General features: G+C 34.3%; 3 protein-coding genes across 7 annotated transcripts; 1 reads left to right on the top strand and 2 right to left on the bottom strand.

Moving 5' to 3' along the window:
- The first annotated feature begins 1085 nt into the window (after window positions 1-1085).
- Window positions 1086-6681, top strand: LOC141701422 (serine/threonine-protein kinase PBL34-like). Of its 2 annotated transcripts, none has more exons than XM_074505072.1 (6): window positions 1086-1862; window positions 4211-4545; window positions 4660-4795; window positions 4943-5079; window positions 5155-5278; window positions 5938-6681. In XM_074505072.1, the coding sequence occupies exons 1-6, from the start codon at window positions 1673-1675 to the stop codon at window positions 6462-6464; spliced, it is 1449 nt and encodes a 482-aa protein (XP_074361173.1). In that variant the 5' UTR covers window positions 1086-1672; the 3' UTR covers window positions 6465-6681. The 2 variants fall into 2 exon arrangements, with proteins under 2 accessions (XP_074361173.1, XP_074361174.1); XM_074505073.1 differs by having other exon boundaries at window positions 4214-4545.
- A 712-nt stretch (window positions 6682-7393) lies between these two features.
- On the bottom strand, window positions 7394-11526 carry LOC141701423 (mitochondrial outer membrane protein porin of 36 kDa-like). Of its 2 annotated transcripts, XM_074505075.1 has the most exons (8): window positions 11479-11526; window positions 10717-10806; window positions 10485-10552; window positions 10265-10318; window positions 9403-9513; window positions 8480-8566; window positions 8119-8327; window positions 7394-7928 (listed from the first exon to the last, which is right to left on the bottom strand). In XM_074505075.1, exons 2-8 carry the CDS (start codon window positions 10763-10765, stop codon window positions 7622-7624), a joined length of 885 nt encoding a protein of 294 aa, XP_074361176.1. In that variant the 5' UTR covers window positions 10766-10806; window positions 11479-11526; the 3' UTR covers window positions 7394-7621. The 2 variants fall into 2 exon arrangements, with proteins under 2 accessions (XP_074361176.1, XP_074361177.1); XM_074505076.1 differs by lacking the exon at window positions 10265-10318.
- Window positions 11527-11938: 412 nt separating this feature from the next.
- LOC141701430 (uncharacterized) lies at window positions 11939-16281 on the bottom strand. Of its 3 annotated transcripts, none has more exons than XM_074505086.1 (9): window positions 15944-16281; window positions 15665-15720; window positions 14883-15060; window positions 14337-14425; window positions 13714-13846; window positions 13128-13220; window positions 12901-13003; window positions 12243-12601; window positions 11939-12135 (listed from the first exon to the last, which is right to left on the bottom strand). In XM_074505086.1, the coding sequence occupies exons 1-9, from the start codon at window positions 16262-16264 to the stop codon at window positions 12124-12126; spliced, it is 1344 nt and encodes a 447-aa protein (XP_074361187.1). In that variant the 5' UTR covers window positions 16265-16281; the 3' UTR covers window positions 11939-12123. The 3 variants fall into 3 exon arrangements, with proteins under 3 accessions (XP_074361187.1, XP_074361186.1, XP_074361184.1); XM_074505085.1 differs by having other exon boundaries at window positions 11939-12138; XM_074505083.1 differs by having other exon boundaries at window positions 11939-12601.
- Between the last annotated feature and the right edge of the window lie 659 nt (window positions 16282-16940).

The following is a 16940-nucleotide window of genomic DNA, read 5'->3' on the forward strand; positions in this document are numbered from 1 at the left end:
TACAATAACATGAAATTGATCGAAGTAATAATCTAATATATTTAAAAATATATTATATATTAATAAATTATAAAAATATTAATTTAATAAATATGCATAGGTTAATTAAATTATAAAAATTGAATGGATAGAGTATTTTGTAACTATTAATTGAATTATTAATCAATTAAATTGCGAACGATTTGAAATTAAATATCGTAACAAAATTGCTTTGTTGGGTAAAAAGACTATACAGTACTTATTGTAGAATAAATTTTCACATAATTCTAGAAATACCAAATGAAAAAGGAGAAAAAAAGAAAGAAAAGGAGTAAAAGTCTTAAAGAGCTGTTTGGTATATACTTTTGTAATTATCAAAACTAAACAAGATAATAGAAAACATAAGATACATGCCCCCAAACACCATTAAGTCATTAACAACATGAAATCCTGACGCGCATGTTTGCGTTTGCACAATTGCTCTGACACGTCACCATACCATGGGTCCCACACTTACCTCTATCTATCCTGCCCGAGCTGCCCACTTATTCTGCCCGTGTCACCTTATTTTCCCAAAATACCCCCATTTACAATTAAATCTTTATAAAATAATAGGGTCGGGATCGAAAAAAATATTATTTTAACGTGCTCATTACCCTATCAAGAGTAAAAATATACCATGTTAAGACCGGAATAAAATTTATTTTAATAAGATTTCTATTTTATTGAGGTTCAACTATATCTCAGAATCTACACTTTTGGTTCGCTCTGTTAAGATATACCGGTCATTTGACTCACTCCGCCCGCATTCTGGGTCCCAGTAGGTATAATTAATTTTTTTTAAATTAATAAGATTGGATTTGAAAAAATATTATTTTAATAAGTTTATTAACTTATCAAGAGTAAAAGTATATTATGTTGGGATTATGATAAAATTTTATTTTAACAAGATTATTATTTTATCAAGGTTTAAACAGTACTTCAAAATCTACACTTGGGTCAGCTCTATTAGGGGTATATTGGTCATTTGACTCACTCTGCCCGTATTCTTCGGGCAGTTGTAACTTCACTTTTGATAGTCTTCGATTCTATGTTTTAAAAAAGTGGGAATGATAATTATTCATCCTTCATATTTTTCATACTACAAAAAAGAAAAATACACACACATGTGTGTGTTTACATGTATGTATACAAATGATGATTTTGATGAGGTTTCAAGGGGCTAGATTGTATAAAAATTGAATCTTTTGGTGAGTTGCATACAACAACTAAGCACTTATTGAAGTTATATACGTATATGTATGTATGATACAGCTTGCACTCTATAATGTGGCCATACATGTGATCTAAATCTTCTTAAATATTCTTGTTGGTGTTTAAAGATTGAATCTTTATACAAAATCTTGAATTTGGTATCTTTTATTTATGTGAATTTTTGTGGGTTTTTGAGAAAACACTTTTTGGGTGTTTCTTGGAGTCAAAAGTTGCTGCTTTTTGATGTTTTATGCATATTTGAGAGGTGGTGGAGGGGGGTTTAATCTTGTTTGAGTAGATTTTTGAGCTATTTTTGAGCTGGGGTTTTAATTTTTGTCAAGAAGAAAAAATTGTTAAAGGTGAAGAATTAGTAGGGTTGGTGGTTTTGAGCTTTGGGGGTTTTGATGATATCAAGATTTGATCATAAGAGTTCTTGAAAATGGGATTGAGTGGTGGTGATGTTAAAGTAGAGATTAGTGAAGTGGGGAAATTGAAGGATAGAAAGAAGAAAGATAAAGAAAGTGATGTTGAAGATATTGGATGTTGGACTAAGTTGAGGTTCATTGGCAGTTGTATTTCATCAAGATCTAAAGTTGATAATTCTATCAGTGGCATCACTACTCACTGCGGTAATTTTCCGTCTTTAAGTTACAATCTAAATGTTGAGTTATAATCGAAATGTTGGGTGTATTATAATCTGTATCATAAGTTTTTGTTCAAATTAAGTTTGTTAACTTTTCTATATTTAGTTCGTGTTGTTTTAGGAGCACTATTTAGATGTTAGCTGTATTATATTCTGTGTTGTAATCTAGTGTAGAATTTTAGTTTGTTATCATTTCGTTGAGTTAGTATTATTGTTTTCACTGCCATATTTGCTACTATCTTTATTGGAAATTCTTTAGTCTTCAAAATCTAGTTTATTGAATCTTGCATAGAATGCGATTGATTTTCAATTGTATGACTGAATACAAAGACGAAGTAGGTATATGTGTGTCCCTATAAAAGGACCACTATCACTTTCTAGCTCAAATTTTAGACCTAGAATATAACTTACCACAGGGCCTCGGTTTACTTTTGCTAATTCAGTTCAACAACATAGAAGCAGGCCAGAGGGCTGGCCTTGGGCTAAGGCAGATAAGACCTGTGCCTTGGGGCTCAAATTTTAGGGGCCTCAAATAATTGAATCCCGCATATTTATGTAATGTATCCGTACACGGTATATATAGATATTAGAACCCTGTAAATTAAATATGATCGGAGCCCATATTAGCTCAGGGCCCCAGATTGGCCCTGCATAGAAGCAGGCTCAAATCTATAACAATCTTGTTATATCCAGAACCTTCCATCATATTCCATTTCTGCTTATAAATTTTTAATCTTATATTCCTCACTATAAAATGAACTCAAGTTATATCTGCAGAGGAGTGTAGTATTAATTGATCAAATCAAACACTGGTGGTGTGTGGTTAGAACAAGATAGAAGAAGAGACATATTTATGTCTCTGTAATACAAATCCAAGAATCTAAACTTGTGTCCTTAATAATATAAAGGGGTTATGCTTCGGTAAGCTCTGCCGACTTCAACTCCTTAGACTTGGAGCCTCATTTCTCTTCTATTGGATCGGATGTGACTTGCATCGTTTGTGGAATTTGTTGAATTGAATTAGAAAATTTGAACTGAGGCTCTTTTGAAAGCAAGAAGGCAGAAGCTACGTTTTGAGTTTGAGCTAAAGAGGGAAACTGGTCCTTTTGTAGGAATGAGTCTACCTACCATGTGATGGCACGACACCGACATATTGTTATCAACTTTAGATCTTTCCTAATTTTGTTATAGGTGTGCTCTGATTAAGCCTGTTGGCTGCAATCCAACAAACAGTAGGAAGAGACAAAATTAGGAAAATTCAAGGAAGCTTCGTTGATAAAATTAATACAGCGTCGTGTTATCACATAGCAGGTAAACATGTGTCCCTAATAAAGGACCAGTCCTTAGGTCCTCAAATCCTGTATCTAGTCTAGCTTATTACTTACCACGGAGACTCCTCTAAGTTTTTCTATTTCAATTCGACAATATTTGTATGCGATCTTATTCCCGTCCGATCCGCCAAGGAAGAAATGCGGTCAAAGTTTATAGAGTTGAAGGCGGCAGAGCATATCCGAAGATGACCCCTTCATCTTTATTTAGGCCCATAGGAGTTAGGTTCTTGGATTTGTGAAGAACATTAGTTTGATTAAGAAGCAATCACTTGGAATCCTAGGTAAATTATTTAAAAGGGGTTTGGAGTTTCCAGATTAAACTGCAAGTCTAGCCACATTCGAGGTTACTTCTGTATTAATAAAAGTCTAAAGAGTAAAGACTACTACTGTATAGACCAAGAAGACATGCCTAACTTGAATTTGTTGCGGCCCCCAATTATTGTTTACCAATACTGCCAAACTCTACTAGATCAGGTACCTGCCATCTGAGAACTACTTGTAGTTAGTCCCAGTAACAAAATTATTTAAATTGAAATGAATGCAAAAGGTGAATTATTACCTTTCACTTTCTGAATTTTGTTTGCTTTTGTCCACTGAAATCTAGGGGTTTTTTAATTGAAATACTATATGTATTTGCTTCTATTTTGTTTATATTTTCGTCAGTTGTTTGACTAATTACACTATTGTAATGCTTTTGATTATATTTTCATTGCTTAGGGGCATGCGAATTGCCAAATGATTCATGTTCTTGTGATCGGAACAATTACTATCACTGCTACTTGTCCAGTAGATCTTGAAATGTGTTCATCCTACTTTTCTCATGGGAAAAGAGCATAAACTATTAAAATTCTTGTTTGATGGCTTGTAATTTGTTCAGACCTCTAACTTTGATGTGTAACAGAATGTTTGAGGTTATAGTACTTGGGCTTTTCTGCCTTAATAGTATTTCTTTTGAATGTTGATTCAACGTCCTGATAGTTTGATACGTACTTGTGTGTACCAGCAGAAAGTAAAACCATAAATGGGACCGGCAAAGACCAACCACCACCTGTAATCCCATCAACTACAACTAGTATTGCAGAAAGTAACTCATCCACTTCAAAACTTGAAGATGAAATCAAAGTTTCTTCTCGACTTCTTAAGTTTGCTTTTAATGATCTTAAGACGGCAACAAGAAATTTTAGACCAGAGAGTCTTCTCGGTGAAGGTGGTTTTGGATGTGTTTTCAAGGGCTGGATTGAGGAGAACGGAACTGCACCAGTAAAACCAGGTACTGGGCTCACTGTTGCTGTGAAAACCCTCAACCATGACGGACTTCAGGGTCACAAAGAATGGGTGGTATGATCTTTACTTGTCTGTATCTCTCATCGCTAATTTTTCCTGATTTTGTCTCTAGAGATTTTGTTTTAAGTTTTAACATAGATTAAAAAAAATTGTCATCTTGTGTGGCAGGCTGAAGTAAATTTTCTTGGTGACCTCATTCATCCAAACTTGGTGAAGCTGATTGGTTATTGCATTGAAGATGATCAACGGCTGCTAGTATATGAATTTATGCCCCGAGGAAGCTTAGAAAACCACCTCTTCCGGAGTAGGTTATCTTTTCTTGTATTATATTTTATTTAAAATTTCTTACCATTTTTGAATGTTTAATTTTTTTATTACTGGCTTGGAGTTCATGGCGTCTGATATCACGCTTTGTTATGCTGTCTCTCAAAGCACCTTAACTAATGTGTAGGAGCGTTGCCTCTTCCATGGTCTATCAGAATGAAAATTGCTCTTGGTGCTGCAAAAGGTCTTGCTTTTCTTCATGAAGAGGCAGCAAAGCCAGTTATTTATCGAGATTTCAAAACTTCAAACATTCTACTAGATGCAGTAGGTGCTACATACTTGTGCATTTTTACTTGGCCTTCAAAATTATCAGTATTCTAATGACCCCCTTCAATATAGGAATACAATGCTAAGCTTTCTGACTTTGGTCTTGCCAAAGATGGTCCAGAGGGAGATAAAACTCATGTATCTACCCGTGTGATGGGGACATATGGTTATGCAGCTCCAGAGTATGTGATGACAGGTAAGTGTATAGTAATTGATGAGATACCTGTGGTATAGTTAGGGTCATGCAACATAGATAAAAATTTACTGGTGCTCTAACTTTGGTCTGCATTTAAAAATTTTGCATTTCAGTATTTTGTTTTAATCTGGTATATCCTTTCTCCCATTTTCCTTTGTACCTTCTACCTTTTAAATACTAAATGCTGATTGTTGTAAATTGTAATTTTCCTTACAGGACATTGGCGATAAAATATTCCCCACTACGATGACCTTTCCTTGTGCCAATTATGTTTAATATATATATATATATATATATATATATATATATATATATATATATCACTCTTCAAAAATTTTTATTATGCTGTAAATTATAGATTAATGATTTCCTGAAAACGTCCACCACATTTGCTATATTTGTTAATTCAGATGTAGATGTAAGATATTAGTTAATTACTCGTTGGATCTGTGTCGTAAGTAATTGATTATTTGATTTGCAATGTTTAAAACATTTGCAACTTATTTCTCCTTGAAGGTATATTCTTAACTTACACAGGGATTTCTACAAATTGTTGAGTAACATATACTAGTAACATCTGCATGCGATATACAGACTATAATCTGGATTTCACAAGAGTACCTCCTTTCACTGATAAGATTCTTCATTCTTTTACTTAGGACATCTCACATCCAGAAGTGATGTCTACAGCTTTGGCGTGGTTCTACTTGAAATTCTGACCGGTAGAAGATCAATGGACAAGAACCGCCCAAATGGCGAACATAATCTAGTAGAATGGGCACGGCCTCATCTAGGAGAAAGAAGAAGATTTTACAAGTTAATAGACCCTCGCCTTGAAGGTCACTTTTCGATAAAAGGTGCACAAAAAGCTGCACATTTGGCTGCTCGGTGCCTGAGCCGGGACCCAAAAGTCAGGCCTCTTATGAGTGAAGTTGTTGAAATCATGAAGCCTCTACCAAACCTAAAAGACATGGCCAGCTCATCATACTACTTTCAGACCATTCAAGCTGACCGAACTGGTTCGAGCCCAAATACTAGAAATGGGTCAAATGGCGTTAGAACACCGGCCGGATCATTTTCAAGAAATGGCCAGCAGCATCCAAGGAGCCTCTCAATACCTAATGGTTCACATGCTTCTCCCTATCATCATCAGTTCCCATCACCAAAACCACAGGGTAAACCATAGGTAGCACTTGATTAGGGAGTATCTGTTTTTCTCCCGAACTTGTAACGTACTGTTTTCTTTCTTGATTATAAGATATATTTTGTCGGCGCATTTGCAAAAAATTGGAGGAACGCATGAAGATGTTGATGCTAGATTTAGAGATTGTAATGGAAGAGGAATTGAAGTAATTTATTTTGCCTGAAAAATTTACCTTGTATCTATCCAATATTTTTCTACAGTCCACATTGTCCTACCCATCAATTAACCAAATCATCGAGCATGATGATATTCTCTCTCGCCCCCGGATTTGTTAGAACATACACGCATATAAGCCAAATTAGTCAAAAAAAATTAACCAAATCATCAATGTCAAGCAGTTTTCTTAGCTGATCATGAGACAGCAAATCCTTTTGTCGACCAGGAGATTCGTTATCCAGTTTTGCTTGATTTGTATATGATTAAAGTTGATTTTCCTTGATTTGTCCAAGATACAAGATAATCTGGTAAGAATAAGAATCCTGGACACACAACAAGAGACATGTTATATTATAAAGCAAATAATAGTGATCGCGTTGACAATAATTTGTATCAGTACGTGGAAACAATACAGATTAAACAAATCAAGAATCTGGTAATGATCCTACCCCTTTACTCATGGCCAAAGATCATGTCGCCCTTAGAGATTTCTCAAATACTTGGGAAATTTTCTACGCTAAAATTTATATCCATGTACCCTCGTCCCTCGGGGATTATTTCCACAAAGAAAAAATCCTGGGTTGATTGCCGAAGGATGCAAATCATCAGTACAGATTCTACCTTAATAACAGCCCGCCCATATCATGAACACTTGCATCTACATTGATACCTTCCTAGGAATTCTGGAATGCAAGATATGATGTAAAAATGAAGATCAGTCGCGAGCAGTACACATTTTGATAACAGTCACAAGCACGCACACAAATAGCAGAATTCATAGAACTCGTAATAACTGAGGTGTCACCAGCATCAAATTATTTTTTTAATTCCACAATCACCAAAGTGCACTGGAACAAGTACTACCATATCAATAGAGCAATAATTTTAGAAAACAAATAGCTTAGTACTGTCCACCTCAATCTACTTGCTACCTCTGAGCCATGCAAAAAAAGACAGCAACTTCGCTTGTATTAGAAAAAATTTCATGGCTTCAGGGCCACAGCAATCCCAACCTTAGCACTCTTCTCAATAGCCTTGGTATCCACTTCACCGGAAATGGTAACGAGGGACTTTGGGCGCCATGCGTGCTGGATTAGAGCACTTGCTATTCCAGAGTTATTCACCCGAGCTTTCAGGCTAGTCAAGGGGTCCAATGCATGCTGTGTACCAATTGTGAGCGTGTTTTCATTGCTTGAGAATCTATGAGTCAACTCAGCGCCAACAGCTGTTTTGGTCAATGGGCTTACTATGTGCATATAGGAAGCAGTGAGGGTGTCGAATTTATCGTTCCTGTGCCAATCAGCATCAATAACCTCATTCAAAATTGAAAGAACATGCAAGTCCAAACATTAACGTAAACAATATAATCCACTCAAATCACCAATATCTAAACTCAACTAAAGCTTAAAATATGAAACACATTTTTTTCCATAAACTGCAAAAACATATCGTTATTTTCTTAAAAAAATCATGTACTTACAATACAAAAGACGCAATGAGGTCGGCAAAAGAGAAACTCAGTCCAGCATTATATTTAGTAAAGTTTCCCGTGGATGTGTCAAAGGATATATCAGTCCCAAGTGCAACTATGTTATTCCCAACCACACCAGAGAAGTTGACTAGAGGTTTAGCAGCCAACCCAATGCTGGTGCTTATTCCAGCATTCTCGTGAAAATATTGTACTTCCACCTGTTTTCAAACTTTCTGATGATAAATCTCACTTTAAAATAGTATCAGACTCATTCTCTAATAGACACAGGCTTTTTCTCAAGAGTTGAACAACAGAAGAAGTGCAGGGACATTATACATGGTAGAAGTTATCACTGTTGTAAGTACCATACCTTCCCAGATTTCTGATCAGGAACAACAAAACTCAATATTGTCTTGAGACCAGGTGCAAGTTCATCAATAGTAATAGTTGTACAAAGCTGCATGTCCCACAAAACATCAACCAAAGTAATTAGTAATTGCATCCAGAAATAATTGAGTTCTTTGTTAAACAGTGAGTCGGTGACAAACTAGCCTGGATTGAACAAACAATTTATCTGGTTCCAAATCTAACTAGTAAAATAGTACCATTTTCTACACCAAAAAAAGAGCAAAAGGAGTGACATTTAACATGAACGTTGAGATTATTAATAATTTTGGCAGAAAGGCAGTTTAGTATATCCTGAGGTTTAAAGCGATTATACATAAACAAGACTTTCACATAGTTGTACTTGCACAATAATTAAAATTTTAAAATTTTGACATTCAGATGTGAATTATAATGACAAAGAATGTATTTAATCATATTTCAACTGTCCTTGTTGTCTTCTCTTTTTTTGTTAAAAATCTGACTAACTTGGTTAAAACTTAATACAGAATTCTTTTGGTTCTCCTCAAACATCCATAACCCCCTCACCCCCTCCCCCAACTTTGCACCTGAAATACCTGTACATCCTCACTTTGTCAAATTTTTATTAAAAAAAGCGGGATAAACTTAAAGAAGATTGAGCAGATCCCAGTCAAAAGTTACTCAAGTGTGAGACTGTGAGTATATATTTTTGGCATAGAAAAACTTAATAATCAGAGAAAAATCTACTTTTCCATTCCAAACTTATACTTTGTCATACAAAATTTGATTCAGATAGGTAGCAGACATCTAGAACAGATCGGCACAGGCCTTAGTCTATTCCATGTTAAGAATAGCAGCCTTAAAGCATATACCAGTTAACAAAAGAAAATGATTCCTCCTAACAATTTAAAAGATTTTGTAACATACATTTGATTTAATGTCCAACTTAAGATCAGTAGTGACACTGTTGTTCTTCCATTGAGCATTCACATCACCCAACAATAATTCACCCTTCTTTGTTGCTGAGGGAGTAATTGCCTGCAATGTATGTAAGAAAGATAAGCACTCAAATAAAGTTGACTTAATTTACAGAAGAAGATGGTTATAGTATTAAAGGTACTGACCATGCCTACTGTTACTAATGAATTCAGAATAACAAAGATATAATTGCATTTGACATACATAATAATTATATCTTCATTTAACTCCACAGAGTGGGAGAAACGAAAAAGGCGCAAGTGAAATGGCACCAAAAGTCACTATTAGTGATCCTCATTTTCGTGCTAAACCAAGGTGCATAACAAAATGAACTGAATAGATAAAATCGTGTTAACCTAAAGCTACAGGAAATATGGTTCAAAGTAATGATGAACAGCTAACAACAAGGCAACTCTTGAAGCCGTAACCCTCATTAAATTTATATCATGTGGGCGAATGACTGAAACTTTAGCTAGATAAATATCCATAAATCAGGATCCATTTACAAACACCTCAAAACATATCGAAGATCAAAACTCACAAATTTATCAATGTACATTATATACAATATCAATACTCAAATGTAGCAGACTAGCTGATATTCCCAAATAACAACACAGTAAAATATCATAAACACTCCTCAAATATCTAGTCTCCATGTTATTATTTAGCTAATAACTATAAACATTTCTGAATTGCAAACATTTTCTTTATTCTATTTTCACATATCAATCAAAGCATTAGTTCTTAAGTTCTTTTTTAGTACACAAAGACGGACAACCGGGAATGGGGCAAGAATCGAACTCTAGACCTCCTCTACCACTACGAGCAGCTTCGCCACAGGCGGGCCACTCCAGAATCCCAACTGCAAATTTCACAATCACAAGAAAACTACTTCTAGGGTCAAAAAATAAAAACTACATAACAGTAAACTGTAAACAATACCCAACAAATCACAGTTCAAGCCCATAAAATCTACCATATTAACAATGCAAACACAAATACATAAAGATAAATACATATAGACTAACCAGTCCATTTGCGGCAACAGTAGAAACACTGAACTTATGATCAGTCTGATAGTCCCTATACAAAAGATCTACATGCAACCCAATAACAAGTTTTAGCACTTATATTCAAGAAACAATTAAGGGCATAATAAAACATACATAACAAAAATAAAATAAAATAATTAAAAATTATGATAAACATAAAAATAAAAATATATGTGTGCATAAAAGAGAGGGAAGAAAAGATTAATACCTCGAGTTTTTTTGGCGATGTCTGAGTAGAGACCAGGACCAGTAGCCATCTCCTCTTGTCGGAAGTGAAAGATGTTCTTTCTTGTACTTGGGGGTAGGGGTGTACACGGTTTGACCAACCCGACCAATCCAAACCGAACCTATTTCGGCTGAACCAAACCGATTTTTTTCAACCCGATATATAGTTGGGTTGAAAAAATGTCAACCCGATTTAATTGGGTTGGATATGGTTTTCGATAATTTTAAACCAATCCAACCCAACCCAACCCGATTAAAATATATATGTACATGCTAATAAGTTAATCCAAAATTATGTTTATACCATTTACATAGATCCATATATCTCTAACTGTAAACCTCCGTGTTCATAATTCATTTCGTAACAACAATAGATGTTTAATTAGTGTTATATTTTTTGCATTTATGATTCATTCCAAAATATAAAGCGTAAGCAATATTATTAGTACTTTTGATGTCGAAAATTAGATGTTTAAGACTATTCAATATGGAGGATTGTAATATTATTTTGAACTATTTTCAAGTATTTTAAACTTTAAAACCTTATGTTTTATTATAATTTTTTATATTAATTTTGTATATTTAATAAACCGATCAAACCGATCCAAACCGAAGTATACAAATTGGTTTGGGTTACAAATTTAAACGGTTTGAGTTGGGTTGAAATTTTGAAAACCCGAATTAATTGGGTTGGGTTGCTAAATTCTCCCAACCCGCTCAACCCAATCCGTGTACACCCCTGCTTGGGGGTTCAACTTTAGTTGTACTTGCTACTGCTGGTAAGTGAACCCAATAGATTTTCGGCGGCCTTTAAACTTAGGAAATTAATATTCTCGGCAAGAAAAATATTTTGACTTTCTTTTTTAAACTTTCAATTTTTTTTATTTTTTTTGTAAAAATAAGACTTTAGGTCTAGATGCCACAGTGCTAACTTAAAAAAGGTTGCACATGTGGTACTTTTGTTGGAGCAGAATATATTAAAATTACAATAAAAATAAAAAAAGTTGTAGTTGATATCTTTTAAATTTCTTTATTTATTTAAGTTCAAATTATTTATAGATGTTATGTTATTAGTTATATATAAATCACTACTAATTTTGCTCATCAAAGTTTTAGCTGTATATGCATGAACTGGCCATGGACTCATAATATTTATCAATTTACATGGGTTAAAATATTTATATTATTTCCGCAAAAAAAAAGTATTTAAAGTTTTTCAATGTACACTATTTGGAGTTAGTATATATATTGGGGAATTTTAATCCATTGTCATTACAAAAATGCTACTAGAATGTTTAGACAAGCATGTAAAATATTGGCAATAATATATTTCCATCCTCCGGATTCCAGTTCTGGATATATCTTCTACCAACTTTGGTAAATGTACACATTACACCTTCATCTGCTTTGAATACAAAACAATGAAAACACACACTGTCAAAAAAAACAATGAAATCACAGCCAAAAAAGGACTTATCCTAGTAAGCATTACTGGTTAAGAGGTAGTACATTATTACTCGGGCATGTCCTCATATTGTGGCCTTCCTTCTGGCATAGCCGACAAGTACAAGCTCGTTTTGCAATGATATTGGTATTTTTACTGGGAGAAGTAATAACTTTCTCTAGTCCATTCTGCTGGCAAGTCCTACGATTGTGCCCACTTAGTCCGCATATTTTGCAACGGTGGTTCCTTGTCATCTTGTTTTCTGGTTCATTTGATTTGGACACTGGACATGTTCTTCGGTTGTGGCCCTTTTCCCCACATAAGCGGCATTTGAATCGTCTGTCCAATAAACTATCCTTGAGCTCTGGGCAAAAGTGCTTTCTATGCCCTTCACATCCACAGTTCTTGCAATAAAATTTTATTCCTGGTTCAAAATAAATGAATTGGTGTTAAAGATGAAAAGGATTTGCAAGTCAATAAGGCCATAAATGAACTTATCGTTTGCTTTTAATTAGGCATTCTGATCAAGTACGTTGATTACCTAACTACTAAGCATGATAATAATTTATTTATATTTTTTACAATTGTTGTTGAGGGATCTCTAATATTGCAGTCAAAGTTAGTCCAGGTGATAAGTGAACACCATGGAAGAATCAGAACAGTATCATAGTATATGCAATTTGTGAGGGGTTACAAACTAAGCACCGATTCAGGTGAACATACCTTTCATGGAGATGCTTCTCTTTCGTCGATTTTCAGGATCACGGAAAAAATCTTTCATAGTATCAGATGCATGCTTCCTTGCATCAGCAGTCCCTTTAGCTTTCTGGACAAGATGCATTATATTAATACGGCTTTATTTAGGTTTTGTTGGACTATTTGGATTTATATACTTCTCTCAGAGTTTTACATTTGAAGGAAATAAGAGTGCTACATTCAAATTCCCAAACCTTAATTGCAGCAACTCTTTGCGCATGAAGCATAGGATCGCCATGAATAATCTTCATTCTTTTGCTAAATAGTCCAGTTCTGGCATTTAGGCTCTGAAACCATCCAACTAAACAAAGAATCTTACACTCAAGAACTAGACAATATATTTGGTAAGTTGCAATAGCATTGTTACTTGATTAAGAAAAAACGCTCATGCATCTGCAAGTTTCAAGGTCAAGGAGTAGCAAACTGGAATCAAAACTATGTGACTTGACAAATACACACACAGGTACATGGCAGGACTGCTGTAGAAATAACCCTAGAAGTTGTTGTTCATCATTAACTCTGAGTGTTGGCAGAAGTTTATTGCTTAAAATAAAATAGAATTTCTATCTAATTGGTCGCCCACTTAATACTGATTGACTGAGACCATAAGAATCATGCTTCCCAGAAGAAATTAATTGTTTATCTTTTCCGGTGTTTCAATTTCTGTAGCCAATAATCATTATTTTTACTATATTCAATTAACTTTCAATAAAACTTCTAGAGAAGAACAAAAGAAGTATAACAAACATTAACAAGTTCAAAGGAGACGAACAGACTTACTTTTAATGATCTGCTGATCTTTAAATTAACTTCCGGAGGTGAAGAATGGTAAACACGCTTTGATATCCTCTTATTTTCAAGTTTTAACTCTAGATTGTCCACCACATCATCTTCCTTTACTTTAAATGGAGATCTGAAGATGTACAAGCATTTTTTGAGTAATTATGACAAGGATTACAATTTCTTATTGTAAAGATTAACCTAAGGAGGATCCTCATCAGCATAAACAAAGAAATGTGAAGGAGTCAGATTTAGTACTGCTTCAATAGAACTTAAAAGTGTAAATAAAAGATTACAAAATCAACCATCAACCCAACATTTAAAGCAGCACATTTAGCACTCAAACTTTTCTGCAACAAAAAAGTGATTTTCATGCCCTTCAATTGGAACTGATAATGTTACCAAATCTTTCTAGCTAATATTCTAGCCATTACAAAATAATGTAATGGCTTACTGTAAAAAGCTACACTAACTCTCTGGAAAAAATGATTTTTAGCTAATCTTCTAGCCATTACAAAATAATAGCCACTTTGAGACATTGAAGATTAAAATGCAATGCAATACAGACAAGAATACAGTTAGCATCAGACATATGTTCTTAAAAGCAGGGTGTGGAAAATTACATCGAGCGGGCCTTTTCCCAAGGCCGTTCATCAATTGACTCTTCCCATATTACACAATCTCCCTTGCACTGATCGCAAGTATTCATTCCCTGTGATAGAAAAATGTTCAAATGAAAATTTTAATAAGATACAGAGCAGACATATATAGCTCAGTCTTTCTTATATTTTACTGTCAATCAAGCATGAACTTTATATCTAACAGAACAATCCCTAGTCACACTGATCTAATTGTAATATAAAAGATTTTCTGCGGAGTAGGCTATGAGCAATTCATGCACCACTTCTGAGTTAGGTCCTCAAATTATTTAAGTACAATAATCTTTTCTTGATCATTCTACTCTGCTTTTTAACAGTGATTAAAGATTCATCATAAGATTTTACACCTTGTATCCCACATCGAAGAAGATGCATAAGCAAAAAACAGTATTATAAGTAGAAGATGGAAACAGAAGATATATTTGAAGTTAAAAAAAACACACTTGTTCCATCTACCAAGCAACTCAATACTGATCAGATTGACTAATACAACGAATTCCAGACATTTACCTTTCCATCACATTGTGTACAATCCTTTCTAGATCTTTCTATTCCACATTCTGTACATAGAGTATAACCTCTTCCCCTGCAACTTGGGCAAGGCAGTTCCCTTATATACTGTCCATTCGGACCAAACCAGGACCTTGGCTTTATTGGACCAGACACAGGAGCTTCACTGAGACTGAGACTGAAACATGCCACAAAAGAATGTCACATCACACAGGTAGTATAATATTCTAAACTAATTGGATAGAAAATCACGAAGTAGCGATGATCTAAAACATGATTATAATATAACAGTCAACACATTCTATAAAAAAAGTTTTTTTTTGTCATGACAATTTTAATTTATTAAATGAATCCACCGAAATTGAAGGCAAGCAAGCAACAAGTAGCACCGCTAACCCTTTTTGGGGAGGGAAACAAATCAGCTTAAAAGCCACATCCATTAACCTGAAGTAGAGATTTTTCTGGGAAGTTCACCGCCTCCGGTGCTAAGAAAATTCATTTCTACCACAGAATATCACTTAAACACAAGTAAATTTTCATCGTGAAGGTTGATTAAACCAAATTTACCAATATTTCTTATTAAAGAGATGTTATTTAAAAGTTGAACCTTAATCAGAAAGGGCGAGCAATGATATTGTAATCAATTTAACTTGAGCTAGCAAAAAGCAGCTACTGGCTGCTATTGGTAAATATCATATAAACATCCACAAACAAGCCCATTTCATATATATCCTTAACTCAAACAAATAAATATAATCTTGTAAAAAGGAAAAAAAACGAACCTCGAGTGTAATGGAGAGGAAAGTCCAAAGAGCTCCTCAGATTGATCATAACTCTTCTGTGGTACACATCAAAGATAAGAAGCCATGACCAATGAGTATATTCTAAAATACAAACACATAGAGGAAGGGGACGAGAGAGAGGGGGTAGAGAAACAGAGAGAGAGAGAGAGAGAGAGAGAGTGAGGGAGGGAGAGAGGGAGGGGGAGAGAGAGAGGGAGAGAGGGGGGGAGGGAGAGAGAGAGAGAGAGAGAGTCTAAACACTTAATAAGGATGAATTACCTGTGTTTGTATGGGAGATGGAACATGATCATCACTGAAAGATGAAGAAACAGTAAAAGGGCTAATATATTTCTTGGACTGTAACAAAAATACCCAGAAATGAAATTTCTTAGATTCTGGCATACTAAACCTCCTCCTCCATTGAGGGACTATTACACACACATATGAGCAAACTGAAGTCATCATATACATACATATATATATATATATATTACATGTAAACAAGTGATTGTCTGAAACACAGAACACTAAAGCATGAGGAGTTTGAGCAGTGATAGATAGAAAGATGTAATGTAAAGAGAGATGAGAGTTTGTGGACATGAAAGAAACATGTAATAAACTGGAGATGTGTCCTATGTTTTCAACACTCTTTAATCTTTTCTATTTTGAAGTTGGGCTCTATTTCTTCTTATCCAACAACTCTTGCAGGCTGCAGCCCAAAATGAACAATCTGTTTATCAGTATATGATTTTTTTTTCATCTACAATTAAAGAAAATATCAAGATATATTCTTTCAAAATCAATTTCTTCAGAAATAATTATTTCTCGAGTTCAAATTAAAATTTTAATTTATTACACAAATAAATCTTTTTTACTTTAGAATCAGAAATCGTTTCAAGCCCAAGTCAGAAACAAACCGCTACGACTATCAAAATCTTTATTAAATCAACGTATATTTTGACGATGATTTTTTCAAGGCCAAAAATATCATTAGGTGTATATAATCATGTGATCTATGTAAAATATTTTCAAATCTAATGTATCATATGAATATTTGGCAATATTCCTAATAATAATATAAGATCCCGCCTCCGTTTATATACGCCTTCGAAATCAAAATCAGTCATGTGTCAGACACATCATTTGATAAATTTTTTGGAAAAATATTTGAAATATCTAGCACTACTCAACTTTACCCTATTTTCGAAGTTCTTCGGTTTTAATCTCATCCGTTTACACGATTTCAATTTTTAGTTTGATTTTTTTGGCATAATTC

Source organism: Apium graveolens, unplaced genomic scaffold (genome assembly GCF_009905375.1).
Source record: "Apium graveolens cultivar Ventura unplaced genomic scaffold, ASM990537v1 ctg3812, whole genome shotgun sequence".
In the NCBI taxonomy this organism is placed as follows: Eukaryota; Viridiplantae; Streptophyta; class Magnoliopsida; order Apiales; family Apiaceae; genus Apium; species Apium graveolens.

Coding starts and splice junctions, on each gene's coding strand:
- LOC141701422 (XM_074505072.1), top strand. CDS start 1,673: ATGGGATTGAGTGGTGGTGATGTTAAAGTAGAGATTAGTGAAGTGGGG. Junction 1,863..4,210: donor TGGCATCACTACTCACTGCG/GTAATTTTCCGT, acceptor TGTGTGTACCAG/CAGAAAGTAAAACCATAAAT. Junction 5,080..5,154: donor CAAACATTCTACTAGATGCA/GTAGGTGCTACA, acceptor CCTTCAATATAG/GAATACAATGCTAAGCTTTC.
- LOC141701423 (XM_074505075.1), bottom strand. CDS start 10,765: ATGGCTACTGGTCCTGGTCTCTACTCAGACATCGCCAAAAAAACTCGA. Junction 8,567..9,402: donor AGTTGGACATTAAATCAAAT/GTATGTTACAAA, acceptor TGGGACATGCAG/CTTTGTACAACTATTACTAT. Junction 7,929..8,118: donor CTCATTGCGTCTTTTGTATT/GTAAGTACATGA, acceptor TGATTGGCACAG/GAACGATAAATTCGACACCC.
- LOC141701430 (XM_074505083.1), bottom strand. CDS start 16,264: ATGTCCACAAACTCTCATCTCTCTTTACATTACATCTTTCTATCTATC. Junction 13,847..14,336: donor TGGGAAAAGGCCCGCTCGAT/GTAATTTTCCAC, acceptor GTACATCTTCAG/ATCTCCATTTAAAGTAAAGG. Junction 13,004..13,127: donor AAAGAGTTGCTGCAATTAAG/GTTTGGGAATTT, acceptor CATCTTGTCCAG/AAAGCTAAAGGGACTGCTGA.